General features: G+C 64.7%; 4 protein-coding genes across 6 annotated transcripts; 2 read left to right on the top strand and 2 right to left on the bottom strand.

Moving 5' to 3' along the window:
- The first annotated feature begins 3 nt into the window (after nt 1-3).
- On the top strand, nt 4-5,467 carry CACTIN (cactin, spliceosome C complex subunit). 2 transcript variants are annotated; one of them, XM_052802596.1, is made up of 10 exons: nt 4-188; nt 673-1,162; nt 1,718-1,813; nt 2,281-2,426; nt 2,511-2,673; nt 2,806-2,923; nt 3,176-3,368; nt 3,720-3,842; nt 3,986-4,278; nt 4,793-5,467. In XM_052802596.1, exons 1-10 carry the CDS (start codon nt 43-45, stop codon nt 5,281-5,283), a joined length of 2,259 nt encoding a protein of 752 aa, XP_052658556.1. In that variant the 5' UTR covers nt 4-42; the 3' UTR covers nt 5,284-5,467. The 2 variants fall into 2 exon arrangements, with proteins under 2 accessions (XP_052658556.1, XP_052658557.1); XM_052802597.1 differs by having other exon boundaries at nt 5-188; nt 4,010-4,278.
- Nucleotides 5,468-8,442: 2,975 nt separating this feature from the next.
- On the top strand, nt 8,443-15,346 carry TBXA2R (thromboxane A2 receptor). Of its 2 annotated transcripts, none has more exons than XM_052801153.1 (3): nt 8,443-8,557; nt 13,560-14,470; nt 14,902-15,346. In XM_052801153.1, the coding sequence occupies exons 2-3, from the start codon at nt 13,622-13,624 to the stop codon at nt 15,169-15,171; spliced, it is 1,119 nt and encodes a 372-aa protein (XP_052657113.1). In that variant the 5' UTR covers nt 8,443-8,557; nt 13,560-13,621; the 3' UTR covers nt 15,172-15,346. The 2 variants fall into 2 exon arrangements, with proteins under 2 accessions (XP_052657113.1, XP_052657114.1); XM_052801154.1 differs by lacking the exon at nt 8,443-8,557 and adding an exon at nt 8,878-8,948.
- Nucleotides 15,347-15,498: 152 nt separating this feature from the next.
- GIPC3 (GIPC PDZ domain containing family member 3) lies at nt 15,499-18,553 on the bottom strand. The gene is given in 7 exon segments (XM_052801156.1): nt 15,499-15,771; nt 15,773-15,861; nt 15,939-16,020; nt 16,251-16,363; nt 16,905-17,085; nt 17,439-17,624; nt 18,100-18,553. Coding segments are annotated over 7 exon segments (1,038 nt in total). The 5' UTR covers nt 18,358-18,553; the 3' UTR covers nt 15,499-15,642.
- Nucleotides 18,554-18,688: 135 nt separating this feature from the next.
- HMG20B (high mobility group 20B) lies at nt 18,689-25,453 on the bottom strand. The gene is made up of 10 exons (XM_052801157.1): nt 25,364-25,453; nt 24,821-24,903; nt 22,543-22,648; nt 22,074-22,277; nt 21,730-21,850; nt 21,560-21,612; nt 21,161-21,236; nt 20,636-20,851; nt 20,070-20,202; nt 18,689-19,861 (listed from the first exon to the last, which is right to left on the bottom strand). The coding sequence occupies exons 2-10, from the start codon at nt 24,856-24,858 to the stop codon at nt 19,849-19,851; spliced, it is 960 nt and encodes a 319-aa protein (XP_052657117.1). The 5' UTR covers nt 24,859-24,903; nt 25,364-25,453; the 3' UTR covers nt 18,689-19,848.
- Between the last annotated feature and the right edge of the window lie 1,464 nt (nt 25,454-26,917).

Below are 26,917 nucleotides of genomic sequence, written 5' to 3'. Positions count from 1 at the left end.
GCCCCCGGGGCGGAGCCGCAGCCGGAACGGCAGTCGGGGCCCATGGGCTCGGGGTCGCGCAGCCCGGCCCGGCGGCGGCGGTCCCGCTCGCCGCGGCGGGAGCGGGGCCGGGAGCGCTCCGGTAGCCGAGAGAAGCGGCGGCGGCGGAGCCGGAGCGGGGGGCGCCGCCGCCGGGAGCCGAGCTCGGGGTGAGCGGGGAGCGGGTCCGGAGCGGCCGGGCCTCGTCTGAGGCGGGGGGGGGGGAGCGGGGCCGGCGGAGTGGGGAGCCGGGGGGAGACCGGCCCCGGTGTGGCTGGGGGCTCGGACGGGCCAAGCCAGGCCCTTCTTCCCGGCCCCGGTGCGGGGCTGAGGTGAAGGCGCCGGGGGAGCCCGGGGAGAGGCCGCGGCGGGGCGGGGGCCGGGGGAGGCTTGAATACGCCCGGGCCGGTGAGTGGTTTGGAAAGAGTTGTGGTGACACAAAACCAGCCCGTTTGGGGTTCAGCTGGGGGGAGGGGGTGGTACCGGCGAGCGCCTCTGAGCTTGCACGGCTCCGCTGGTGGCTCTGGCTGCAGCCCGGGTCGGTTCTGGCCATATCTGCAGCAGGGAAACGCGCTTGCCGCTCCGGAGGGCCCGTTGTCCGACACGGAGCCCACAACCATCTCCTAACTGAAAGTCGGTTTTCCCCCCACCCAGCTCTGACTCTGGTGACGAGAGACAGAAATGGAAGAAGAAGAAAAGCAAAAGCAGGGACCAGCACCATAAAAGCCAGAAGAAGCACCGCTCACGGTCCCGGGGTCGCTCCTCCGGCTCGAGCTCGGAGCGCGAGCGAGACAAAAGGAGAGCCCGGAGCAGAGAGCGGTGGAGGAAGAGAGATGGCTCCAAGTCTTCTGTGTCCTCCGTCAGCTCTCCCTCCCCGCCACGCTCCCGGGGCAGGGAGGAGACGGGGCAGCAGCTGAGCCTCCAGGAGCGCTTGAGGCTGAAGGAGGAGAAGAAGAAGCAGGCTGCGCTCATGAAAGCCTTGGAGACACCCGAGGAGAAACGGGCTCGCCGGCTGGCCAAGAAGGAGGCCAAGGAGAGGAAGAAGCGGGAGAAGATGGGGTGGGGAGAGGAGTACATGGGTTACACCAACACCGACAATCCCTTTGGGGACAACAACCTGCTGGGCACCTTCATCTGGAGCAAGGTGAGCCCTCCTCCATGCCCGTGTGTTGTAGGAGGCTGCTTGAAGTAGATCCGGCCTCTGCAGCCGCCATGGAACAGGACAGAGGAGCAGGGGGTGTCGGGGGGGGACATTTGCTTGAGGTGGGAACTTCTGTAACACTAGAGCAGCCACGTGAGAGCAAAGCGCTTGTCTAAGGCAGCAGCTGGGTGTTTCTGACAAGCTCAGTGGGGTTTTACCCCCTTTCTCCTGAAGACCAAGGTCTGTAGCCAGGGCTGTGGGATGAGGATGTGGGTCAGGGTGCAGGAGAGGGACCCAGACCTGCTGGGAGCTGCAGGTTGAGTACTGGGCAGTGTTTACTGGTGTGTTAGGGCTCGCCAAGTCGGGTGGCCTCCCTAAGCTGAGCCCAGGTTTCGCTGAGGTGCTGTAGGAGGAGGATTTGAGGGATTTGGGGACCTTCAACAGGATCAGGGCTCGCTGGAGCAGCAGAAGCGGGGGGATGTGGTGGCATTTCCTGGCCAGTGCAGGGGCTGTAGAGGTTGGTGGGTTTCATGGCTTCCCTTGGCCACTCTATTTCAGGCACTGGAAAAGAAAGGGATCAGCCACCTGGATGAGAAGGACCTGAAGGAGAGGAACAAGCGAATCCAGGAGGACAATCGCCTGGAGCTGCAGAAGGTGGGACTGGATATCCCCTCCATCCCACAGTCTGACAAGAGAACCTCGTGGACAGCCCAGTTCTCCCAGTTGCTCACCTGGAAGTCCCCTTGTTGTTCTCACTGGGGGTGGCAGTAGGATGTAGGATCGGGGGGGCCACAGTATACTGACTTCTGCTATTCTAGGTTGAGAAGACTCTTCTCTTGGGATTGAGTCCAGCTCGGGAGGTGCTGAGGAGGATAAGTGCCAGGTCATGGCACTGAGGCACTTGGTTGTGCCTGTGTCCCCTGTCCTCCGAAGGGCTGGCAGCGAGCCCACTGGCCCATGCTGGTTCTCCTTCCGCATGGCTTCTGGCTCCCTGGGAGCCTCGGGCCGATTGCAGGAGCTGAGGCAGCTCAGTGAGCTGGGTTACAGCTGCATCCTCAAATGGGTGTAGTGCATGAGTGCCCCATCTGCAGTCGCCTCACGTATCTCTCCGACCCGGGCAGGTGAAGCAGCTACGCCTGGAGCGGGAGCGGGAGAAGGCAATGCGTGAGCAGGAGCTGGAGATGCTGCAGCGGGAGAAGGAGGCAGAGCACTTCAAAACCTGGGAGGAGCAGGAGGACAACTTCCACCTGCAGCAGGCCAAGCTGCGGTAGGCGTGCGGCTTTGCGGGGACGGGGCCGCCAGGGAGCAGAGGGTGGCAGGCACCACTCACTGTCCCTCTTCTCTCGCCCAGGTCTAAGATCCGGATTCGGGATGGGAGGGCGAAACCCATTGACCTTCTGGCCAAGTACATCAGCGCGGAGGATGACGACCTGGCTGTGGAGATGCACGAGCCCTACACCTTCCTGAACGGCCTGACTGTCTCCGACATGGAGGATCTGGTGGAGGACATCCAGGTGCCAGCTCTGCCGCCCCCGTGCTGGGACTGGCTGAGGGGGCAGCAGCTCAAGGCTTCCCCCCCTCAGCTCTGCTTCCCTGCCCATGGTGCAGAGCAGGTGCCTGATGTCTTGCTTGGCTCCTGCCTGCAGGTTTACATGGAGCTGGAGCAAGGAAAGAATGTGGACTTCTGGAGAGACATGACCATCATCACAGAGGATGAGATAGCCAAGCTCCGCAAACTGGAGGCCTCTGGGAAAGGAGGACCAGGTAAGCAGGAGGGCAGAGCCTGGTGTGGGGTGTCAAGAGGAGTGTGAGCGGTGGGTAAGCAGGGTGTAGGGTCTGCCAGGTGCGCTCAGGCTCAAAGGGGTTCTCTGGGATCTGCTGGATGGAGGCTGTGGATCTGGCAGCCATCCCCTGCTGGGGTCCAGCCTTCTGCTGTTGGGCGCAGCCCAGGAGGGCCTGGGTGAAGGCAGGCTGAGCACTCAGAGACTGACCGGCCGCCCTTGCCTGTCCATTCAGGGGAGCGTCGGGATGGCGTCAACGCCTCTGTCAGCTCAGATGTGCAGTCTGTGTTCAAGGGGAAGACGTACAACCAGCTCCAAGTGCTGTACCAGGGCATCGAGAGCAAGATCCGGGCAGGAGGACCCAACCTTGACATTGGGTACTGGGAGAGCCTGCTGCAGCAGCTGAAGGCTTACATGGCTCGGGCCAGGTGAGAGCAGGGACTGTCCCCTGGCCAGGGCTGTGGAAAGGGGCAGTGCAGACCCTTCTGTGAGCAGAGTTGGGGAGGCACAAACCCCAGGTCAGTGGAGGAGTTTTATACCTTTTCCAAGATGGTTGGTTCTCCCAAGAGGGGAGTAGGGCTGGACACTCAATCCCTTCTCCAGCGGTGATGTTTACAGTGAGGTCTCCAAGAGGGAACCAAACGGGAGGGTTATTCAGCCCAGAACCATACAAGACCAGGCAGATTTCTGCCAGATGTGGTGGGTGTCACAGCTCTGGGCACTGTGGGTGTGAGGTGGTTCTGCTGCGTGGGACCTTACGGCTCATCTCTTCTTCGCAGGCTGCGGGAGCGGCACCAGGATGTGCTGCGCCAGAAGCTGTACAAGTTGAAGCAGGAGCAGGGTGTGGAAAGTGAACCACTCTTCCCCATCATCAAGCGGGAGCCGGCCTCCCCCAGCGACAGGTACGCAGCCCTTTCCTTGGGGAGCGCAGCCATCTGGGCCTCTCCCATGGGGCACCTGGGACAGAAAATGCAGCCTTGTGCACCCATCCTTCCATAGACAGACCTCAGGTGAGCAGAGAACAAGGGTACCATCCCCGTCCCAGTTCTCTCTTCTCTCTTCCTTGCAGGCTGGATCCTGACGAGAGCATTGTGGTACAGCCAGGGCCGTCCTCGGAGCCAGAGGCTGAGCAGGACACAGAGGCCAAAGGAGAGGCAGAGGGGGAAGCCGTGCTGATGGAGGAGGACCTGATCCAGCAGAGCCTGGACGACTACGACGCGGGGAAGTACAGCCCACGGCTGCTGGGCACCAATGAGCTGCCCTTTGACGCCCACGTGCTGGAGGCCGAGGAGGATACGCATCGGCTGCTGCTTCTGCGTCAGCAGCTCCAAGTCACAGGTAGGAGCCCCACAGGCAGGTCCGCGCCCACCGGCCTCGCAGCCTACCTGGCACGGAGGACGAGCGTGTGCTTCGGGGTGCGGGGCTGGAGGGGGACACTGCCCTCAGAAAAGGGTAAGAGCTGGATCTGGAGCACACATCCAGAGCTGGCCTGGCGGAGGGAAGCCCCCAGGCAGCGAAGGGTGCTGCGGCCCGGACAAGAGCAGGGAGATGGGGCTCAGACCATTGGTGTTCCCTGCGGGTACCCACGTCGGGTCCTTCCCCACTCCCAGCCACACCACCAAGCTGTTTGGGCTGCGGATAAGTGGGAAGATTGTTTTGGATGAGTTTGCCAGCACAACTCAGTCCGGTGTCCACGCGAAGCCCACAGGGCAGCGTGCACGTCTCCATGTCCAGCTCCGCATGCCCTGCCTGGCATCTGCTGCTTCTTCCCTTTGCGCGCCCGGGAGCAGTGTTCCCACAGCCCGGGCCTGACTGGCACTGCAGGACCGGACATCACCTCTCCTCCCTACAGGTGATGCCACTGAGAGCGCTGATGACATCTTCTTCCGTAAGGCCAAAGAGGGCATGGGCGCAGACGAGGCGCAGTTCAGCGTGGAAATGCCTCTCACAGGCAAGGCCTATCTCTGGGCTGACAAGTACCGGCCCCGCAAGCCCCGCTTCTTCAACCGGGTGCACACGGGCTTCGAGTGGAACAAGTACAACCAGACCCACTACGACTTTGACAACCCCCCGCCCAAGATCGTGCAGGGCTACAAGTTCAACATCTTCTACCCCGACCTCATCGACAAGCGCTCGACGCCTGAGTACTTCCTGGAGGCCTGCCAGGACAACAAGGACTTTGCCATCCTGCGCTTCCACGCTGGGCCCCCCTACGAGGACATTGCCTTCAAGATCGTCAACCGTGAGTGGGAGTATTCCCACCGCCACGGCTTCCGCTGCCAGTTTGCCAACGGGATCTTCCAGCTCTGGTTCCACTTCAAGCGTTACCGTTACCGCAGATGAGGGGCTGCTCAACTCCCCTCTGGACCCCTGGCACAGGGGGTGGCCGGGAGTATCTCATCCCTGTCACAGACACTGTCCCACAGACGTCCCTGAGGCGTGGCCCAGCACAGGGCCTATTCCTGAGGGTTTTCCCTGTCTTTGCTTTTATCCTGAGGGACCCTGAGACTTTGGTACAAATAAATAGGGGTTGGGATCCTGTGCATAGACACCCCACGCTGTTTGGTATGATGCAGCTCTCCTGTACGTCATCACCAGCCAGTACCACACTGGGCCAGCACTGGGAGCTCCCCTGCTCCCCTGGGGGCTGGGTAGTGCTAGGGGGGTGTCCTCACCCCCATGCCTCTGGGGTCTGTCACCCCCTCCCCCCATGCTGCCAGCCCTGTGTGCTCCCCTTGCCTGTTCCAGCCCCCTACACTCCCATCACCAGTGCCAGACCTGTCCAGCCCTGACACCCTCCAGCTGGAGCCGCGGTACCCTTTGTTCCACGAGCACAACCCTGCCCCAGTGGTCCCTGCCCCAGTGGTCCCGCTGCCGCAGACCTCCTTGGGTCCATCGCCCTCCCAGCTGGCCCCATTTCTGGCACGTTCCCCCCAGCATCCGGCTTCTCCAGCCTGGGAGCGGCACCACCTCCCTCGACCCTGGCTGCAGCTTGAAAGGGTTCAGTGGCTGCAAGGCAGAGGCGGGGAGGAGGAGAGGGGTGTTAGATGGAATATCTCCTTACAGGGGAAAATCCGGTTTCCACGGCCTGTGGTCCCTCCCACCCCGTGCCTGAGTGGCACTCACTGCCCTGGGTCAGGGCCAGCCACGCTCCCCAGACCCCCGTCGCTGAGGTGGGGGTCTCCAAGGGCCTTGAGCAATGCTCAGCGGATTTCAGGCACATTGGGGAGCACTTCAGGGCTGAGCTTGGCACTCGCTGGCATCAGTGCCTTTGGGTGATGGCCGTGGGGCACAGCCACGCTCGTCTGGGATTGCCCCACGTGGCCCCATCCCCACCAGCTCCCAAACCTTCCGGGCATCCTGGTTCTGTGTTGCAGCAGGCAGGAGGGGATGCTGGGGTGTGAGTAATGTCCAGTAGCGCAGCCTCCAGGAAACCTCCGTCTCGGCCGTGAACTATTGCAGCAAGGTTGTCTGCTCCCTGCGGGCCTCGCTGCGTCCTGTCCTGCGGTACAGCCCCACGGCAGAGGGGCTCAGGGGCTGCCCAGGTCACCCAGCACCAGGACAGAGCCAGCCCTGCGGTGTGGGGACTCCCTGGCCTCAGGGGCTGCCCTACGGCTGCCGGCTGTTGTTTTCCCCCCATAGCTCAGTTGGGTCGCCCCGTCCTGCTGCTCTCAGCACCGCGGGCAGGATCCAGCCCTGCGAACACCATGGGAGCTCATGCTCGGGAGGGGCTTCCACGCCTGCAACAGCCACCCGCGTGGGCCGGGGCTCAGCCTGCCCGGGGATGGGGGAGACCCCAACCGCCTGGGCCCCGTGCGTGGGTGCCCCTTCCCCATCCTGCCGGACATCCCTCGGCCGGCGGCTGCGCCGGGACACAACCCCTGGCCTCTCCTTCCTGTGGGTTATTTAAAGCCATTGAGCGGCTGCTTGGCGCAGGGGGATTTCGGGGCCTGAGCTCAGTGCAGGAAGCCATGTGAAGGCCCAGCCAGGGATGGCTTTGGAGGAAATAGGGGGGAAAAAACCCAAACCCAGTGGTTGGGTGCCCTCCCTGCTTAAGTGCCTGGCAGAGCCCCCCTGCCCACAGACCCTCTCCTTCCTGGGCACCCACACACGGTTGGGGGACTCCCCCAAAAACATCCCACTGTGTCCCCAGCCTGGACAGGGTCCATGTCCCCTCCCAGGTGCTGCCTTTTCCCTGCACCCCTAACTTTGAGGCCTGGACAGAGCCACTGGTGGGGCACGAGAGACTGAACCCTGGGAGCTGTTGCAGCCAGCACCCACTGCAGCCGGCTCAGGGGCTGGATCCTGCTGAAGCCTGGGATGTTTTTTTCCAGCCCTGGCTGCTCAGTGCTCTTCCCCACATCTCCCCTATATTTCAGGGGGAGCTGGTTACGTTCCTCTGCCTTGTGGTTTGCCATGGCAGAGCCCTGGGCTGGGTTTGAGAGGCACAACTCTTTTCTGCTCCCAGAGACAGCAGCAGCAGCTCAGCCAGGTTCATGCCAGGGTGGTGGCAGGTTGGTGCAGAGCTGCCTTTGGCACCCCGGTGCCCACATCCTCTGTAAGCGCAGCACACTGGGGGCCAGGATGGCAGGAGGGTTGGCAAACCCTAGCAGCATCCAGGCACGGCAGCCGGCTTCTGAGCCAGGTTCCACTCATGGTGAGGCTGCTCCTGCTCCCAGCACCCTCCCCCTGCCAGGGCCAGCCATGTTCCAGCTCTGCAGGCTCCAACTGTTAACCCTCCTCCTGGGCTTTTGCTTTGACAGTCTTCACTCCACACCGAGGGATGAGGTCTGCAGCCCAGCAGTGCCAAGGCAGTGGCAGGAAAACCTCCTGCTCGGGCCTCTGAGCATCGCCCGGCCACCCGCAGCCCCAAGCCTCACTGGCCTTGATGGGGTGCTGGGTGCATGGGGTGGCCCTGCATCACCCGTGGGCTCAGACGCTCCCAGCGCTCCAGCGCCGGATGGAGATGCCAGCGTCAGGGATGGATTCTGCCCTCCCCAGCAGACCATGAAGAGCAGCAGTGGAGGCCATCACGTCCCCCGCCTCCTGCAGCTCCCACGCCCCCGCAGGACAGTGCCTGGGGACGTGCCACCCCGCAAGCCTGGCTGGCCGTGGTTTTGGGCAGTGAAGTGACACAGTGAGCTCAGAGCAGTTGGGCTGGGAAAAACCCACAGTGTGCAAAAACCCCCGGGCTGCATCCGGCTGCATCCCCTGGGGTAGGGACAGCTGGCGCTGCAGGGGACACCAAGGGACGCAGCCGGGGGGGGCACCCGCTCATGTCTGCGTGGGATCTCGGCCCTCCTCCACCCTCCTTCCAGGAGCCGCTGCCTCCCCGTTCCCAGGGCTCAGGGCCCACTGTGGGGGTCAGCGGCGACGTCTCCTTCCCAGGCTGGAGGATGAGGCCCCGCTGCAGTACCAGCCCAGCAGAGCTGGGCCGATGTGGGTCCCACTGGGAGGGCGGCACGGCAGGACTCCCCCCCCTCCTCCGGACGCAGGAATCCGGCTCGGGTAAACAAATGAGTAACCCGGATAAGAGCCTGGCCCCGCTAAATATAGCCGGGACGGCACGGTCGGGGTGTCTCAGCGCCAGCCCCTTCTCGCAGCCGAGCGGGGACAGGTGAGGCCGGGGGACGTGGCCCCTCATCTCACCCGTGGGTGCCGGCGTCTTCGAGGCCGGCGGGGCTCTGGGTGCCGGAACGGGGAGCGGGGGGGGGGGGGGGGGGGGGGGGGGGGGGGCTCAGCGCCGGGGGATGCTGCCGGGGGTTTGGGGGTCGCTGCCCGGTGCGGCTGGACCCGGGAGGGGAGGTGGGTGGTGGGGATCGGGGCGCGCACCCCGCCGGGGAGCCCCGTCGGCAACGGGGGAAAAGGGTGCGACGCGGGGCCGGATCCGGACCCTGTGCCGGGGGGCGCGGGGCGGGGCCGGGGGGTGCTGAGAGCCCGGCCCCGCGGGGGGCGGCTCCAGCCGAGCCGGGCTCAGCCGAGCCGGGTGGGCTCCCGCCGGCACCGAGGTAGGGGCCGGGTCGGCGGGGGGAGGGAGGCGTTGGTGGCGGGGCCGGGGGATGCACGGCCGGGGGGGGGGGGGGCTGAGAAGGACAAAGAGCCCACAAGGCCGGGATGGACGGACGGCGGGGGATGGACGGACAGACCGCAGCGCTGGGATGGACGGGCGGAGGGGCTGGGGGCGGACGGGCGGAGAGACTGGGAATGGACGGGCAGAGAGACTGGGTGGACGGGCGGAGGGGCTGGGACGGTCGGACGAACTGGAGGGCCGGGACGGAGGGACAGGGGGGGTTGCGCGGGGCTGGGCCGGGGCGATAAGGGCTGGCTCAGCCGCCCGGTTTGCACAGGAACCCGAAGAGCTGGTGCGTTTGGGGGGGGGGGGTGGAAACAGTGACCCCACGGGGGGGGGGACGACACGACGCGGTGCCGCCGCTCCCCGCCGGCTGTCTGTCCCCTGGGCTGGGTGTCCGGGGCTGGCACGTCCCACGCTCCCCCAACGGCACCAGGATTTGCTTTCGGGGCTTCCCCCGCCGGGGTGGATCCTGCCCCTCCGAGCGGGGTTTACCGGGGGGGGGGGGGGGCAGCGGGCGGGGGTGGCCGGGGGCTGCGCTGGCGAAGTTTGCCGCCGGCTCCGCGGCGCTGCTGGGAAAGGGCCGGGGCTATTCTGGGCTATTCTGGGCGGCCGAGATGCCGCGATGCTGCGGGGAGGGGGGGCCCTGACTGCCGGCTCCCCCCCAGGGCGCTGCGCTGCCGAGCCCCGGCTCTTGCACCCCAGGGCGGTCTCCCAACCACCACCGCCTGCCCTGCCCCAGCGACAGGTTGGGACAGGGAGTGTGCCAACCGTCCCCCAGCCAGCCCGGAGGGTGAGTGGGTTGGGGACCTCTGCCATGGGCCACAGCAGGGACAGGTGAGGACAGCCACCATGCCTGGCAGGGACCATGCCTGCTGGTGTGTCACCGCTTCTGACCTGAGTGTCCTGGAAATGTCCCTGCTTCAGGCCAGGCCATCTCCCCCAGCAGCGGGTCCCTTTGATGGTTGTGGGTCTGGGAAAGGACGCTGGGGCCCTGCCAGCTCTCCATCCCCATGACGTGGCCGTCGCCTTTCCCGTCCCAGCTGATGGCCTTGAGCTGATCTGCTGCCCAGAGAGCCCCAGCCTGGGGGACGGTTGGCAGTAGGACCATGTCGGTCCCTGGCAGGAACGGCTGTGCCTGATGGCGTCCCATGGGACCACCTGCACAAGGGACATCGGGCATGAGAGGCAGAAGGGACACTGCAAAGTCCTTGTCCTTCCAGGACAAGGTGGGACAGGGTTGTCCCTGGAGAGGTCCAGCAAGCAAAGAGAAGGGACTGGACACACGAGGGACAAGTGCAAAGCACCCTGCAGCATCTTCTACACAGCTGCCCTGCAGCAGAGCACCACGTCCCAGGTGGCAGAGCCCAGGCCGAGGGGGAACACAGGGTGCAGGGGGAGTCACTGCTGCCCAGTTTGGAGTCCCTTTGCAGGCGTGTGATGCCCTGCTGCCCAGCAAACCTCCCTTCTCAGCCCCTGCCCTGCCCTGATCCTGTCAGCCCTGTTCCCAGCCCTGCCTGAGGAGGCCGGGGGAAGCAATGGGCTGGGGTGCTGATAAGGAGCAGCCTTCTGTGCACCCCATTAGCCTCTCGCCTTTCCCTTGCTAACCTCGGATGTGGCCAGGGCAGGAAGCAGTGCCCGGCAGAGGCAGGGCAGCCCGCCGTGCATCTGTGATGTAACGCCAGCCCATGGGCTCATGCAGTGCCAAGAACCCCATTAGCACCGTCCCCGCCGCTGCTGCCAGCGCCTCTCAGCCTCCAGCGGCCCATTTTGGAGACAACTCCTCTCTGCCAGGATTTTACTCCAGCACCCTTTGCCTTTACTCACAGCCAAACCCTTGCTCCTGCGGGATCTCCCTGGGAGAGGGTTTTGCCGGAGCCAGTATCCCCAAACCTAACTGCACAGGGTCGGCGGGGACAGGCACCGGGCTCAAGGGCTCTCCTCTGCAGGACCTGCCATCCCCACGCATCCTCCTGCGGTGGCTGCTGCGATGGGGGGGGGAGATGGTGAGTGAGGACCCCCTGCTCTCACATGAGCCCCTTCCCGTAAGTGCCTCTGGTTTGCTCTGGCACACGCGGGGGCTCGGCTCTCTCCCAGCTGTGCTGGCGCTAAATGGCCCCTCTTTAATATTTGATTCCCTCTAAGTGCTGTGCAGTCCCAGGCCGGCTGGCCAAGGCAGCTCTGCGCAGGGCAGCACCCAGCTGTTCAGCCCCTGATCCCACCCCAGCATCACGGCTGGTCCTGGGACAGAGTCCCCAGTGTCCCCTGCCCTGCTGGCAGCGAGTGGTGGGTGAGGGTCTGGGTCATAGTTGCACTGGGGCAGGAGGGGAGGACAAGACAGGGAGGGAATGTGGGTGACGGTGGGGTTTGGGGCATGCGGCATGGAGCTGCCAGGGCTGGTTCATCCTTGCCTGGCCACGGTGGCACCACAGGGAGATCCCCCCTCTGGACACTGTGGGGAGAGGGGTCGGATCTTGCCACACCGAGCCGGTCAGCAGGCAAGCACATCCCATGGCTGTAAGTCCCTGGATGATGGGAGCAGCAGGGTGACATGGCCCAGTGGGCTCCTGCTCCCCAGGCCATGCTGGAGCGAGTGCAGAGACCACCCTGGAGCGGGGATGGGGGGGGGGGAACACGCTTGGGGACAGCACCTCGAGAGCGTGGGCAGGCATATGGCAAGGGACAGCCGGAGCGAGACCTCCAAGCTGTGGCATCACTGTGGGGCAGGGGGTGGGAATTTGCCACCTCCCAGGGACACAGGAAAGGGTGCTGGTTCCTCGGGGACCCGGAATCTTCACACCAAGGTCTGACCGCGTGTCTCAAGGGGCCTGACGCCTTTGGGGCTGCCACTGCTGTCCCTCAGGGACTGGAGAAAACAAACAGCGGCAAGTTTTCACCCTGTCTCATGGAAAAAGCCGGCGCCGTCCTCGCGCTGCAGCAGTGAATCACCACCACACTCTGCCAGCTGCCCGTGCCGGGACAGGGATGGGAATGGCGATGGCGATGGCGATGGCGATGTGCCCCCGCCGCCAGCCCCGGGCCCTTCCCCGCTCCCCAGCGGCTGCGGGGGCCGACGGTGCGGCCGACGACAAGGGCAGGGGTGCTGCCATGCCGGGTGGGTGCCAGCACCCTGAGCCCTGCAGCCCGCCTGGATGTGGCCCCGGAGAAGGATGTTGCAATGCCTGGCCCCATCCCAGCCCCAGGACGGGCTGTGGGATGGGCGCGTGCCTCGGGTGTGCGCGGCGGCTCCCGGCCCTGTGACTGTCCTCACACGAGGGGCCAGAAAGGGGATGGCGAGTGGAGGGTGCAAGGCTGCGGGACACGGTGCAGGGCTCGCCCAGGACATGGGGAATGCAGAGCAGGGCTGGGTGCAGGACCAGCCGCTGGGTTTGGCGCCGATCGGGGCTGGCTCGAGGTTTGACTTGGGGACGGAGGGCAGGTGGCAGTGCCACCCTGCACGAGGGGGAGGCAGGGGTGCCAGGACCCGCCGTGGCCGAGGGGGTCCGCAACTGGGGTCTTCGCAGAGGCGGCAGGTCAGGATACAGCTGGGCAGCCCATGGGGGCCACCGAGCTGGGGATGGTGGCTGCCAGCGGTGTGGGAAGGGGCGCACGGGGTGGCAAGGATATCCACAGCCTGGAGAAATGCGTCTCAGTAGGAGAGGAGGGGTCTGGTCCCTGGGGTGCCTGGTCCCTGTGACGGTCTGGTCCCCAGGGTGTCCAGTTCCCACTGTCACCATGCCTCTGCCCCATCCCACATCATCCCATTTGCAGCCTGGACTAATTAGCGATGGATGCAGCAGCCCTGGGGCTTCCCAGATGCTTCCCAGGGCTGGCTCACTGCCCAGCAAGCCAGCATGGCATTGACCAGGCTGCTCACGACCGCAGCCATCCTCGTGCACCCTGCCGCAGCCACCGCGCCAACCCTTGACTCCAGCTACGGTGGGGCCGGCGGGGGGGGGGAGAATGGGGTTGTCACACGTGCAAGCCAGCTGCGTGTCCCGTGGCTGTGGGTTGGCCGCGGTGCTGGTGCCAGGGGGTGCAGCACACAGCTCCAGGCATGGACGTCCCATCCTGTGCCTCAGTTTCCCCACCACACTGCAGGAACAGGGCCTCTGCCCATTGAGCTGGGGGTGTGGAGGGGATAGGGGAGCGTGTCAGGATCAGGCCCTGGTGCAGCCACCCTGTGCCTGCACGCCTCAGCCTTCAGAGTGGTTCCCCCCCCACCATAGCAGAGGGCAGATGTCCCTGGGGGTGTCTGGCCATATCCCCCCTGGAGTGGGAGGGAGCCAGTGCCGTCAGAGCCGAGCTGCCAGTGCTGTGCTTCTCCAAACTCCCCCCACACCAGATTACAGCCTCATGGCAACAGCCCCACATGGCTCGCAGCCAGGGACGGTTAATCCCGGCCAGCTGTGGGGCTGGTGCCCTCCACTCCTGCTGCTGCTGCTGCACCCAGAGCCGTGCACCACATATTTGCAGGCTCAGGGTGGGTGATGGGTGGACTTGGCCATGGGGGACCAGCCCTAAACTCCCCCCCTCCTTGTCCCTGCAGAGCAAGGTGGGATTGGAGCCAGCACCGGCGGGGGACACACACCATGGAGCCAAGCCAGGAGCATGCCTGAAGCTGCCGGAAGGAGTGGGATGGGCTGGGGGGATATGGAGTCCCCCAACGGCAGCGCAGCCGGCCAGTCGGACACGTGTTTTGGGGTGTTCAACGCCAGCGACAGCCGCACCAATGCACAGACCAGCATCACCTCGCCCTGGTTCTCCACTGCCTTCGGCCTCATCGGCCTCTGCTCCAACCTCTTCGCCCTCTGCGTCCTGCTCAGCTCCTCCCGCAAGCTGTCCAGCCAGGCCCGCTCCTCCTTCCTTGTCTTCCTCTGCGGGCTGGTGGTCACAGACTTCATGGGGCTGCTGGTGACGGCCTCGGTCATCATCCCCTACCACTTCATCAAGTTCGCCTGGGCGGAGGTGGACCCCGGCTGCCACCTCTGCAACTTCCTCGGCTTCTCCATGGTCTTCTTCGGGCAGTGCCCGCTGCTGCTGGGGGCCACCATGGCCGGCGAGAGGTTTTTTGGCATCAATCACCCCTTCTCCCGCTCCACCAGCATCTCCAAGCGCCGTGCCTGGTCCATCGTGGGACTGGTGTGGGGCTTCTCGTGCCTGCTGGGGCTGCTGCCGGTGCTGGGGCTGGGGCGGTACACGTTGCAGTACCCCGGCTCCTGGTGCTTCCTCACCCTCCTGCCCGACACCGGCAATGTCATCTTCTGCCTGCTCTTCGCCCTGCTGGGCATCTTCTCCGTGCTGCTCTCCTTCATCTTCAACACAGTCAGCGTGGTGACGCTCTGCCGTGTCTACCATGACCGGGAGTCGGTGCAGCGGCGTCGAGACAGCGAGGTGGAGATGATGGTGCAGCTCGTGGGCATCATGATCATTGCCACCATCTGCTGGATGCCCCTCCTGGTGAGGACCTGGGCCTTGGTGTGTGTGTCCCCCACCGTGCTCCTGGTGAGGGCCCGGGTCTTGGTGTTCACCCCCCCCCCCCATGTCCCTCCTGGGTCTTGGTGTCCCCACCATGCTCCTCCTGGTGAGGTCCCAGGTCTCGGTGTGGTCCCCCCACCGTGTCCCTCCTGGTGAGGCCCTGGGTCTCAGTGTGTCCCTGCCACCACTCTGCACCCTGGGTTAGCACCTGGGTGATGGGCTCTGGGGCTCAGCACCGCTCGCAGGCAGAGCGGGGTGCTCCCCAGTAGCGAGTACCCCAAACCAGCCCGGGACCCCTCGCCAACAGGCTCGATGCCCTGCCTGGACCCTCATCATCTCCCCCACTCTGGGGCAGCTCATGGCCTCTGTGTGGACCCCCCCAGCTGACGCCTTGCCCCCTTCCCCCTTCCCAGATCTTCATCATCCAGACCGTCCTGCAGCAGCTGCCAGCCAGCGGCCGGATCCAGATGCTGCCTACAGAGACGCAGAAGATGCTGCTCATCTACATCCGTATGGTCACCTGGAACCAGATCCTGGACCCCTGGGTCTACATCCTCTTCCGACGGGCCGTGCTGCAGCGCATCTACCCCAGCCTGCGCCCCCGGCCCTCCATCATCTCCCTCTATCCCATGCTCAACCCCTCCCTGCGCCGCAAGCTCACCACTGACTCTGTCCTGCAGTAGCAGCCCCCGGGGACATGCACCGAGGGAGGGGGACAAGCCATCCCCCAATTCCACCCACCCCCCCAGGTTAATTAATTGTCCCCATCACCTGCATCCATGGACTCTCCCCACCTCCCCTGAGGCCACTACCCTTGGCAGGGGGCACGGGGCTGCTCCCCCCCTCCCCGTCCCCATCTGAGTGAGCCCCCCCAATAAAACATAGCTTTGTGCAGCTCTCCGTGCCTGCTGGGGCTGAACACCTCCGGGGGCCCCAGCCCCATTGCTGGCCGGAGCAACAGCCCTTCTCCTCCAGTCTCTGCTTTAATGAGCCACGGCCACTTCCCGCCACGTTTTGAGGGTGCGCGGGGGGGGGGGGTCCTTGGGGATGGGGGTGGGCTGCGTACCCTGCTGTCCCCCCCCCAACCCAGGGGACACACCTGGGTGCAGCTCAGGAGGCAGTGGGAGGGAGGATGGGGACCCCCACCAGCACCGTTAGCCCCAGATGGGGTGGGGACATGGGGAGGGGGACACGGGCGAGAGGTGCCGCCACCCCCCAGCTACTCCTGCCCCCCCTTGGGGGTGGCAGACGGCTGCCCACACCTCGGCCACAAACTCCTGGGGGGAAGGCAAACTCGCCCAGCACCGAGTCCAAGCCGCGGGCGAGCTGGGCCACGTTGGGGCTCCCCTTCGCCACCTCCACCATCGTTGAGGCTACGGAGGAGGAGAGGCAGGGTCAGCGGTGGGAGAGGGTCCGGGATGGGCACCCCCTGCCCACCCTGCCCGCTCACCCAGCTCGCTGTCGCGGATGCCCATGTAGCTCTCCAGCAGATCATCCACTCGGCTGGCGGCTTCTTCCTCGAAGGGGCTGAGCTGGGGGCAAGAGGCCCAGCGGTGGGTGCCAGGGGGTGGGCGCACGGCCCAGGGACCCCCCCACTCCCACAGAGCTGTGCCCATGGGTGCCGCACACGTGGGCACCCAGCAATGCACCCGGTGGAGGTGCAGTGCAGGGTTCACCTGGGGCATGGGGCTGCTCATCCCCACCCCAGTCACGCCATGAGCATCCGTGGGCTCAGGGTTGGGGGTCTCTGGGTGGGTCTTACCCCCTCCTCCAGCGTGGCAGGGCCCTGCGCCCGCAGCCGCAGCGTTTCCTTCCCGCTGGCCACTCTGCCCTCGCCCGGGGACTTGCTGCTCCGTGTCCTCTGCCCGATCATGTCTGCACCCCAGGGTGGTGGAGGCAAAGGGGGGGGGGGGTGAGGGTGCAGGCAGGGCCTGGCACCTCCTGCCCCTCGCCCTGGCCATCACCCAACCCAGACCATGCATGTCCCAGCACCCCGGGGGGGGCACCGCAGGGTGAGCCGTGCACGGGGAGGGGGTGCTCATGGGCAATGTGGGCGTAAGGGACACCCATGGGTGCAGGGTGGGGATGCGCACAGTTACAGGTGTTCATGGGCACCCAGGACAGTGTGCACAGAGGAGTGGGGGTGCCCATAGGGAGCAGAAGCAGGTGTGGGGACCCCCCCCAGGGGGTGCCCACATGGGTGCCATGCAGGGGTGCCCCTGGGCTACAGGGTACACACAGGGTGGGGGGTGCAGGGCAGGGCTGCATACAGGGGTGGCGGACCCTAGGGGGCACCCGGTCCCTGGGGAGGGGGCTGCAGGGCAGTAGGGCCACAGAGGATCAGCCTCCCCACACTCCTCCCAGGGGTCCCCCAGTCCTCAGAGCAAGAGCAGGGGGACCCCACACCCCGACTTACCAAAGGCCTTTTTGGGCTGCACCAGGCGGAGGGTGAAGGGCTGAGCCCGGGGCAGCTCCCGCAGCATCCGGGCCACCTCGTAGTGCCGGCAGCCCACGATGGTGTGGTCATTGATGGCCTCGATGCTGTCACCCACGCATACAGTCTGGATGCGGTTGATGATGCTCCCCTCCTTGATTCTCTGGGGACCATAGAAGGGGATGGGGGGGACACAGCGACCAGGTGGCACCACAGGAAGGGCAGACAGACATCGTAGCCTCCATCCCGCCCTACACAAAACCACCTCCGTGGTCCCATGTCCTTTAGCAACCAGGTCAGGCAGGGAGGGCCCCCCCCCCCCCCCCCCCCAAACTGCATCATGGCAGGGGAAGGCCCCCAGGGCCAGGGTGGACCCGGCGGGGACTGGTGGCAGTGGGGGGAGTCAGGGAAGGAGCACCATGCCAGGGATGGGGTGCCAGCAGGGGATGTCACCCTACGGGACTGCAGCCCCCAGGGCTGCCCCCAGCCCCAGCGCAGCCCCACAGGAGGGTTCACCTTGATGAAAGCATAGCCGGCCCCGTTGTCCGTGATGGTGAGGCCAAGTGCATCCTCCGTCTTGGTCACCTCCACCTCCTTCGTCTCACCCCGGACGTGGGCAAAGATGAAGTCCTCCAGGCCGATCTGTCCCCCCAGCAGCTTTTGCATGTCTACTTTGTGCGTGTTGAGCGTGCAAAAGAGGATCTGCCCCAGGGAACCCTGTCACCAGGGGCTGGGGATACCCCGGCAGGGCAGGGCATTGGTGGTACTGGGCAGGAGCCGGCCATGGCCAGATACAGCCAGGTCTGGGAGCTGCTGGAGCAGAGGGGTCCGGGGACACCCGGCCTGCCCAGGGACCCAGCACTGCACCATCCCTGTCCGCCTTTCCCTCGGCTCCAGGCTACGCGGCAGCTGGCATCAGCCAGGGAATAGGCAGCCCAGGCTCCCTGCCTGTGTGCCAGGAGGGGAAACTGAGGCACAGAGCCACCCAACCACTTCCCAGAGGAGACAAGACAGCCCCGAGATGAAAATGCTCTTTTCCAGGTCATTTTCAGGGCTGCGTTTGCAAGCAGCTGGGGAGCCGCAGGACAGCTGGCCACAGACAATGCCATGGGGTTGGCATCCCCCCCTTTGGGTGCAAAGCCCCCTCCCCGCGCCCTGGCAACCACAGCCCCCTCACCTCAGTGGGCGAGATGCTGAAGACCTCAGCGATTTTGGCGTAGAGCTCCTTGACGTTGGTGAAGCCCTCGATGCGCCCTGTGGGGCTGCCGTGGGCCAGCTGCGTGTGAAACACCAGCCTGGGGCGGGCACGGGGGGGGCGGGGGGCCGGGATGCCCTCGGCAGCGGGTGGCTCGGGGGTCCCTGGCTCCTGCCGCACGCCGTTCTCCATGGGGCTGCCCTCCTGGGCCTGCCTGCCGTGCCTGCCCGCCCGCCGCATCCCGCTGCCGGCACTGCTGAATTATAGATGGGTGCTGGCTCCCGGCACGGCCGTAAGGCGATCCCCAGGCCTGGGAACCTGATCTGGCAGCGCTGGTAACCCGCCTGGGATCGGGTGAGCTCTGCCATGTAGGAAGGGCCCCGGCCAGGCTGGAGGAGGTGGGAGAGCAGCCGGCACGGAGCCGGCTCCATCATGCTCTCCCCAGCTGGGGTTGGGGGCTGCAGCAACGAGCTCAGGGCTGTCACCCTTGCTACGCACCCCAAAGTCCCTGGGATTAGTGCTGGGAGCAGCTCCAAAGCCGCTTCCGAGCATGAACACACGGAGCCCGGGCTGGTTGTTTCTCCCACATTTATTTGCTCCCATCTCCATCCCAAGCCAAGCAGCCACCAGGAGATGGCAACCAGGAGACTCATCTACAGAACACGGACCTCACGGGCAAGAGACAAGCAGTCGCACACCAGCCCCAGGTTAAACCCAGGGCCAGATCAATGTAGTGCTAGTAAGAAAATAAGACACTCTCTAATTACACAGTCTGAGATTAGTGACAGGCAGCCCCGGGGATGGCCGACCCCAGCACAGCACGGCCAGGACACAGCTGCTGTCACGGTGGTCCCACGACGCAGGGCAGGCTCGGGCAACGAAGCAGGAGCCAAAAACCTGTGCACCGCCCCACGGGCTCCCCAGGGCTCCCCACCGTGGGGAGGAAGGGGTAGGTCCCGGCTCCCCCTCCAGCATGAAGATTTTTTTTGCCTTCACCGCTGCAGAGCACAGGAGCTGCCCTGCCTGGTCCCAGAGGCGTGGAGGAAGGAGAGGCGACAGGCAGGGTGACACAGGCAGGGGGCTGAAGGCACCCACGGCGGAGCAGCAAGAGGAAGCGGGAAGATTAAATAAAGTAAAAGTAAGAGGCAGGCAGAAGGAAGCCTGCCACCTCACCTGCTGTGGGACAGGGGACCAAGAGGCTCCCTGGGCTGATCTAGGGGCCAGGAGGCAGTGCTAAGCCCCAGGGGCTCCCAGGGCACCCGGCTGCCTCCCTTCCATCACAGGCTGGTTAACAGCAGCCCCTGGGTCACCCTGGAAGAGGGTGGCTCACTCCAGGCCAGTAACCCACAGGCACCTCATCTGCCACCAGATAGCCTTTGGAGTCTCTGGTTTAGTGAGGCGGAGCTGCAGGAGCTGGAGAGCTTGCAAGAGAGCAGGGTGGGGGGGGGATGCTCACGTCCACCGCTGACCACCTCGCCCAGCACCACGCCGCTGGGGTCTCTCAGCCCTGTCACCGCTTGGTCCCCAGAAGCTTGAGGTCCTTGGAGGTGGCGCAGCCACGGGGCGCAGCCGCACCAGGGCTAGGGGAGGTCCCAGCTCACTTCTCCAGCGAGGTGCATGGGGAGGAGGGGGAAGCAGCCGGACCACCAGCAGAGACTGTCCCTTGCGTGAGCTCCAAGGGACAGGGCCGTGGTCCGGCCGGCCCCAGGCTCCAGGCGGGGCTGGTCCTCTTCACAAGTGTTCGCTGAAGAGAGAAGAAAGCAAGGCTGAATTACAGGGGGTTGGCTTCTCTTTCCCACAACCGCCTGCAGCAGCTCTGAGCCCCTCTCTGCCCACACCTTCCCTGCTCAGCTTCCATCACCCACATGCCACCAGCTGACCCAGTGGTCCCAGTGCTCACCAGGACATGAGGGCGCTTGGGCGCCAGCTCCAGACAGTCCTGCCCAGCTCACCTGGCTATCCGGGACAGGATCTCCTTGATGCGCACCACCAATTTCTCATGCTGCAGCGGGTTGCTCTCGATGGCACTGTGCAGTTTGGCCATGTAGAAGTCCAGAGTGTTCAGCGTGGGGGTCTCCCCAGTGCCTATGAGGTGGCAACCCAGTTAGCAGGGCCAGCAAGTCCCCATCCAGCTCTGCACATCGTGCTGGTGACTGGGGAAGGGTCCCTGAACACTAGGTGCCATCTTCTGCAGCAAGAGAGAGCCCCCACCAACACCAGCCCAGGAACAAAAGAATTTGGGCTAATCTCGGCCTTGCGGGCACAGCTGTGACTATGGCTCGAGAGGACAGTTCCCATCCTGCCCTACCCTGTTATAGGGGAGCCAACTGGCTGTCACATCCCTGAGCTCCCTAGAGAGCCCCCCAAAGTGCTCCAGGATCCCACCCCATCAGCAGATGGGCATTTATCACCACCTCGTTGTCCCCACTTTTACCACTTGCAGAGCCCCAGTGGTGCCCCTCCACACGGCCACCAGGTCCCAGCAGCAGGCTGGTCCCCACGGCTGCCCCAAACTCACCGGGGATGGGGAGGGAGGCAAAGCTGGCGGTGAGGGCCTGCCGCACAGACTGGAGCTGCTGCTGCAAGGCCAGGGTCTGCCTCTCCTCCTGGGCCAGCTCCTGCTCCAGCTTCTCCTTGGCACAGTTCATGCTCTCCGTGTGCTTCTGCAGGATAGCGTTCTGCTCCTCAAACTCCGTGTTCATCTTGCGCAGGCGCCGCAGCTCAGCCTCCCGAGCTGCCGGGACCGTGCGATGTCAGCAGGGGTAGCCCCTCGGACTCTCTCCCTCATCCCAAACCCAATCCCTTCCCCAGCCGTGACATCCAAGAGGCTTAGCGTCACCAACCCCCAGGCTCCAGCCAGGATCTGGTCCCTCTATCCAACCTCACCAGGGACCTTTCACAGCCTGGATCTCGCATGCAGCACCAGCCATAGTCCTGCCCCGCGGGATGCAGGCTGCTCCGGCAGTGGCACTGCTTGCTGAAGCCATCCCCCAAGCAAGATGCTGCAGCGCCGCAGCCCCCGCCCTGCAGCCCAGCCCCTCACCTTTGTTTTGGTCCAAGAACTCCTCCGTGAAGATGGGCACGTCGAAGGTGGAGAAGGTGTCGCTGCACTCGCCAGCCTGGGGGATGGGAGGGGTACAGATTAGGCAGGGCTGAGGCCACCGAAGGGGACCCTGTCTCCTTGGGTCTGGGAAGAAAGGAGGCACAGGGACAGGGCAAGGGGTGGCCCTGCCTGGGCAGGCAGGGATGATGGGCAGAGGATGGCTACGTTCTGCCTCCTGCCACTCCAGGCTCTGCTTCAATGGAAAGTTGGCACCTTGAAGCACAACCCATGAGTCTCCCTCTGCCCTAACCTGCAGCCGGCCTGGTCCCCATGGGCCAAACCTAGTGGTGCCACGTGCCTCAGTTTCCCCACACGCAGGTAGACCTGCTGGGGCCTTACCTTGTGCGGGTGCCCATTCAGCAGAGTGTTCACTGCCGCAGAGCCCGCGTCCTCTGGAAAGGAGGAAGGAAGTTACCCCTAGGAGCCAGCCCAGCATCCCTTGAGAGGTTCTGGCAGCGCTTGGCCGGATCCTGGCAGCGACACCGGCAGCCACTGCTCCCGCAGCCCACCTTTTTTGATCTTTTTCTCCTGGATCTTCTCCGTGCACATCTTGTAGGCCTCTGACTGCTGGTATTCCCGCAGCTCCTTCATGTACTGCTGCTTCTCCCGCTCTGCTTCGTCCAGGTACCGCTATGATCACAGAGGGTCCTCAGCCTGGCCCGGCCCCAGGCTCCCCGGGGGGCTGCAGACCCCTCTCCACTACTTGAGGCCCAGCTCCTGCTCACCAGCCCGCTAGTACTGGGACAAGCTCCCTTTGTGGAGCTGCAGCCAGGCAGCAAGCAAAGTGGTTTGGGGTGCAGGCTCCAGAGCGTGCTGACCAGCCCTGGTGGGGGTCTCTCCTGGGGACCGGTACCTGCTTCTCCGAAAGCTGCAGCTTGCTCCACTCAGCCCCCAGCATCTTGGTGATCTCCGGGAAGGGCAGGTCAGGATGCTGCGTGCGGATCTGCTCGCGCCGCTCATTCAGGAAACGCACGTAGCCCGTCACAGGGGCTTTGGGGCCATTGGGAAGGATCTTCTTCCTCTTCTTGCCCTTGGGCCAGCCCCTCTTCTTCACCGGCTGACACCCAGCAAAGCGAAAGGGACAACCCGTCATGGATCAGAGCGCACAATGCCATCACGCCAGCAGGACACAGAAGCAGCCTGCAGACCCGCCTGGGCCTTTCATCCCTTGAGGGAAGGTCTGGGCCTTTTGTCAGGCCACGGCCGCAGCCACAGGTTTGCCTGGGCTGCTGAAGGGCGAGTGGAGGGACAACCCCAGGCTGGGCAACACCGACCCCGCTCCTGGGGACTGTGCGGGGAGGGGTGCGGGCACCGGCGCTCACCTCCTCCTCGCCGTGCGGCTTCTCGCCGCTCGTCCGTGCCGACTCTCCCTTCTCCTGCTTGATGGCCACCAGGAAGTTTCCATGCTGAGCTTTGCCCGTGGCATGCCTGCAGCCAGAGAGTACCCGTCAGAAAGGGCTGGGAAACCACCAGGACCGACGGCGACACATCCCCCGGCAGCACGGCCTCACGCTCACCAGATCCCCCAGCTCCCACCCACCCAAACAGCCCCCAAACCTGCTACCAGCCCCGCAGCCCCTGCTGCCCTGTGAGGGGAGGCCACGGTTGAGCGATGGGGCTCGAGCAGAGCCCAGCACCAGACGAGCAGGGCAGTCCTGGGCACACAAAAGCTGCCCCAACGTCCAATGACGACCCTGAGACCTTTCAGTGACATCTGGAAGGGGGCCAGGAGCTGCCAGTGCTGCTCTTGGGGGCAAGCAACAGTGATGGTCACATCCCTGCATGCCACCATGGCTTGGGTGCACACCTCGGCGAGGAGTCCCAAGCAGCATGAACCAGTTGATCCTCCTCTGCAAGGGAGGAGGAGTCATGGGGGTTTGGATCCTGGCTCCAGGGGCACCACCTGGAAGCATCACCCACACCCTGGACAAGCGCTGCCAGGGATAAGGAGAAATGTCAAGGCAGAGGATGAGGGCAGGGCGCCGGATCAACCTGCTCCAGCCACAACCGCTCCATCAGGTTCCTGCCAGCTGCGCCGCCACCGAGATGCACCAAGCCACCTCTGAGATGCGCCGAGCAGCTCTAACGCAGGTCTGGCGGTCCCGACTCCCACTCTCCAACTTGCCGCCTCACCTTTACAGATCAGCATCTGCCTTCAGTGGAGGATGCAGATCCAGCACCCGGGTCGGCAGAGCATCCCTACCTCACCTGAGCACACACAGAGCCCCGCTGCAGCGTCACCCTGGGGCTCCCCGAGCCTCCCTGGCCCCTTCTCCAGCCAGCTCCATCCCGCAGCCAAGCCCCTGTCCCGCTCGCACCCTTTGGTCCCCGACACAGCTCCTGCTCCGTTGGAGTGTGTCCGCTGGCAGAGTGCCATCGGGCCCCCCGTGTAGGGGGAGACATGAAGGGCTCAAGAGTTGCGGCAAACAGCACTCGATTGGATTTCATCCAACTCACAAGACACAGTAACTAGCACAAGGCCAAGCACAAGCCCCGGCAAAGAAAGAAAATGCCGCTGTGTACCGAAAGCCAGACCGATCCCAACCCGCTCAGGATGCACCCCAGAGTTTCCCTCGCCTGTTTCTCACATCACGTACCTGGTGTAAACCCAAATCCCCCCAGAGACCGCAACCTACCACTATCAGGCTATCACTCGTACGAGCCACCCTTGCAATTAATTTGACGGCGCCCCTTTCTATAAGCCCCCAGGGACACGGCCTGTAACTGCACTGGTCCTGGGGATGGAGCGGGTGCCCAGCACGAACTCTTTCCATCGGGATCTGAGCCTGACCAGCCGCCCTGCACCCCTATGCTCACATGAAAGCCTACAGGAAGGTGTGAGACCATCTCTTCTTCCATATTCTGGGGGAAAAAAAAAATCATCCCTGAAGCTCCGCACGAGCACAGCCAGCCTTAGGCTTTCTTTATCATCTCTAACAGAAACATTCCTGGTGATGCCCATACAGTATCATCATGTTCAGCCGCCACGGCCGGGAACGCGCCAACACCCTCCACAACCAGACGCCGGATCTCTGCCTCCCCCCCCGCAATCCAGATTCCTTGCGTGCCTAAGGATGCTTTAAAAAGTAAAGTTATTTCAGGCAAGATTCCTCCTCTTATCTGAACCTCCCTGGGGCCAGTTTGCTCTGGCATCCACCTCCCTCGTGCTTCCCCATCTGCCTGCCCCAGAGGCACCGCGGCCCCGGTGCTCTCGCCCCTCTGCCAGGAGGGACGGCAGTCGACACCAGCCGAGGACAGCACGCGGTTCACCGTGCGTGAATTAAGACCTCACTGGTCTTAATCTCACGAGACGCTGCTTTTACACCAGGTCTCCCTTTGCCCTGTACTAATTAGCCCAGCTGGGTGGGAGCACAAGCTAACGAAGCAGGTATGGGGAGAGGGGTGCAGCCCGCAATAGGGGACAGGGGTCCCCAAAACACACAGAAGGCCCCCGAGGCAAGACTAAAGCCACCCTTTAGCAAGGGACAAAGGACCGGGGCCTGGCACGGGACAGGGTGACATGGAGCGGCTCCTGGCACACAGGAGGACGTGGGGACCCCAGAGCGCGGCGGGGGGGGTGGTGGTGAGGGGGGCACTTACAGCATCCCGGCAGGCAGCTGCTTGGCGCTGTGGGCCATGGGTCCGGGGGGGCCTCGCCAGCACCGCTCGGGTCAGCACCCCTGAAGGACAGAGCCAGAGCTGGCACCCGCACCCGAGGGGGGCCGCTCCGGAGACGGGGCGGGGGGCTGGTGCTGCAGCAGCTCCAAGGGGGCAATTCGGCAGCACCCCCCCCGCCATTCCACGCTCCCTGGCCTGCCCCCCCCCCTCCCCCGCCAAAGACCACCCCACTCGGAGAAGTCTTCCCCGTGGGGACATCGCAGACCCCCACCCCCAAATGGCATCTCCTCCCCAGCCAGACCCCCCCCCCCCCGGTCTCTCCAGCTCTTCCAGACCCCCACGGAAGCCCCAGCCCCCCCCCCCACCCCCAGGGTCCCAGCACGAGCTTCAGCCCCCACTCCCCGCACTGAAACCCCCTCCGCTGTGCCCACCCCCCCCGGTCTCCCGGGATCCCACCGCTGCCCCCCAACAGGCTCACCCCCATACACCCCGCCGGACCGGCCCCCCCCCGCCCCAACTTTCCTGGCGCCACCGGCGCCCCTCCACCGCCCTTCCTCGCCTGGCCACGCCCCTCTATTATTATGTAAACTAGAAGCCCTCCTCGTCGCTTCCGATTGGCCGCTGGCGCCGAACCGTGGAGCGCGCAGCCTAACGCGGATTGGCTGGAACGGTTTACATCAGAAGTAAGCGGCGGAGAGAAGGAGAGGGGAGGAGGGGGCGGGGCCGGCCGGCGCGGCGCGTGCGCGCCCGTTGAGTTCGCTGCGCGCGGCAGGCTGCCCGGCCAATCAGCAATCGGCGTGGGGACGAGGAAGCGTTGTGGGGAGGGGAGCGCCTTAAAGGGGCAACGACACGAGTGAGGTGGGGTCCACTGGAACCGACCCCTGTGGGTGCCCCCAGTGCCCGCCCCGGCGTCCAGGGCGGGGAGCCCCGGGAGGAACCTCGGGGGTGTCCAGTGGCCCCAGTGTGCCCTCACTGCTCCCAGTATCCTCCCGTTGCTCCCAGTAGCCCCTGTGCCCACCTCAGGGCTATCCCAGGGACTCCAGTTAGCCTTCTCCAGTGCTCGCAGCAACCCCAGTACCCCACGGCTGCTCCCAGTGGTCCCGAGACCCACCCTTGGGGTCCCAATGGCCCTGAAGGCCCCCATGCTGCTCCCACCGATCCCAGTACTGCCCATACTGATCCTAGTGACCCCAGTACTGCCCATGCTGGTTCCAGTGACCCCAGTACCTACTCAAGAGGAGGTCCCGGTCACCCCAGTACCCCCCCACTGCTCCCAGTGACCCCAGTATCCACCCAAGGGGTGGTCACCCCAGAGTGCCAGCGACCCCAGTACGCCCTTCCACTACTCCCAGTAAAGCCAGTACTACCCATAATGGCCCCAATCACACCAGTACCTACTCAAGAGGAGGCGCCAGTCACCCCCGTGCCCCCCCACTGCTCCCAGTGACCCCTGTACTCCCCTCCACTGCTCCCAGTAACACCAGTAATGCCCATAATAGCCCCAGTCACTCCAGTACCTACTCAAGAGGAAGTCCCAGTCAACCCAGTACCCCCCAGAGTCCCAGTGGCCCCAGTACTCCCCTCCACTGCTCCCAGTGACCCCAGTACTGCCCATAATGGCCCCAGTCACTCCAGTACCTACTCAAGAGGAGGTCCCGGTCACCCCAGTACCCCCCCACGGCTCCCAGTGACCCCAGTATCCACCCAAGGGGTGGTCACCCCAGAGTGCCAGCGACCCCCGTGCTCCCCTCCACTGCTCCCAGTAAAGCCAGTACTGCCCATAATGGCCCCAATCACACCAGTACCTACTCAAGAGGAGGTCCCAGTCACCCCAGTACCCCCCCACTGCTCCCAGTGACCCCAGTATCCACCCAAGGGGTGGTCACCCCAGAGTCCCAGCGACCCCCGTGCTCCCCTCCACTGCTCCCAGTAACACCAGTACTGCCCATAATGGCCCCAGTCACCCCAGTACCTACTCAAGAGGAAGTCCCAGTCAACCCAGTACTCCCCTCCACTGCTCCCAGTGACCCTAGTACTGACCATAATGGCCCCAATCACACTAGTACCTACTCCAGAGGA

This window comes from Harpia harpyja, chromosome 11 (assembly GCF_026419915.1).
Source record: "Harpia harpyja isolate bHarHar1 chromosome 11, bHarHar1 primary haplotype, whole genome shotgun sequence".
NCBI classification, from domain to species: domain Eukaryota; kingdom Metazoa; phylum Chordata; class Aves; order Accipitriformes; family Accipitridae; genus Harpia; species Harpia harpyja.
Note: the sequence above shows the minus strand (reverse complement) of the source record. Positions and strands in the feature narration are given on the sequence as shown.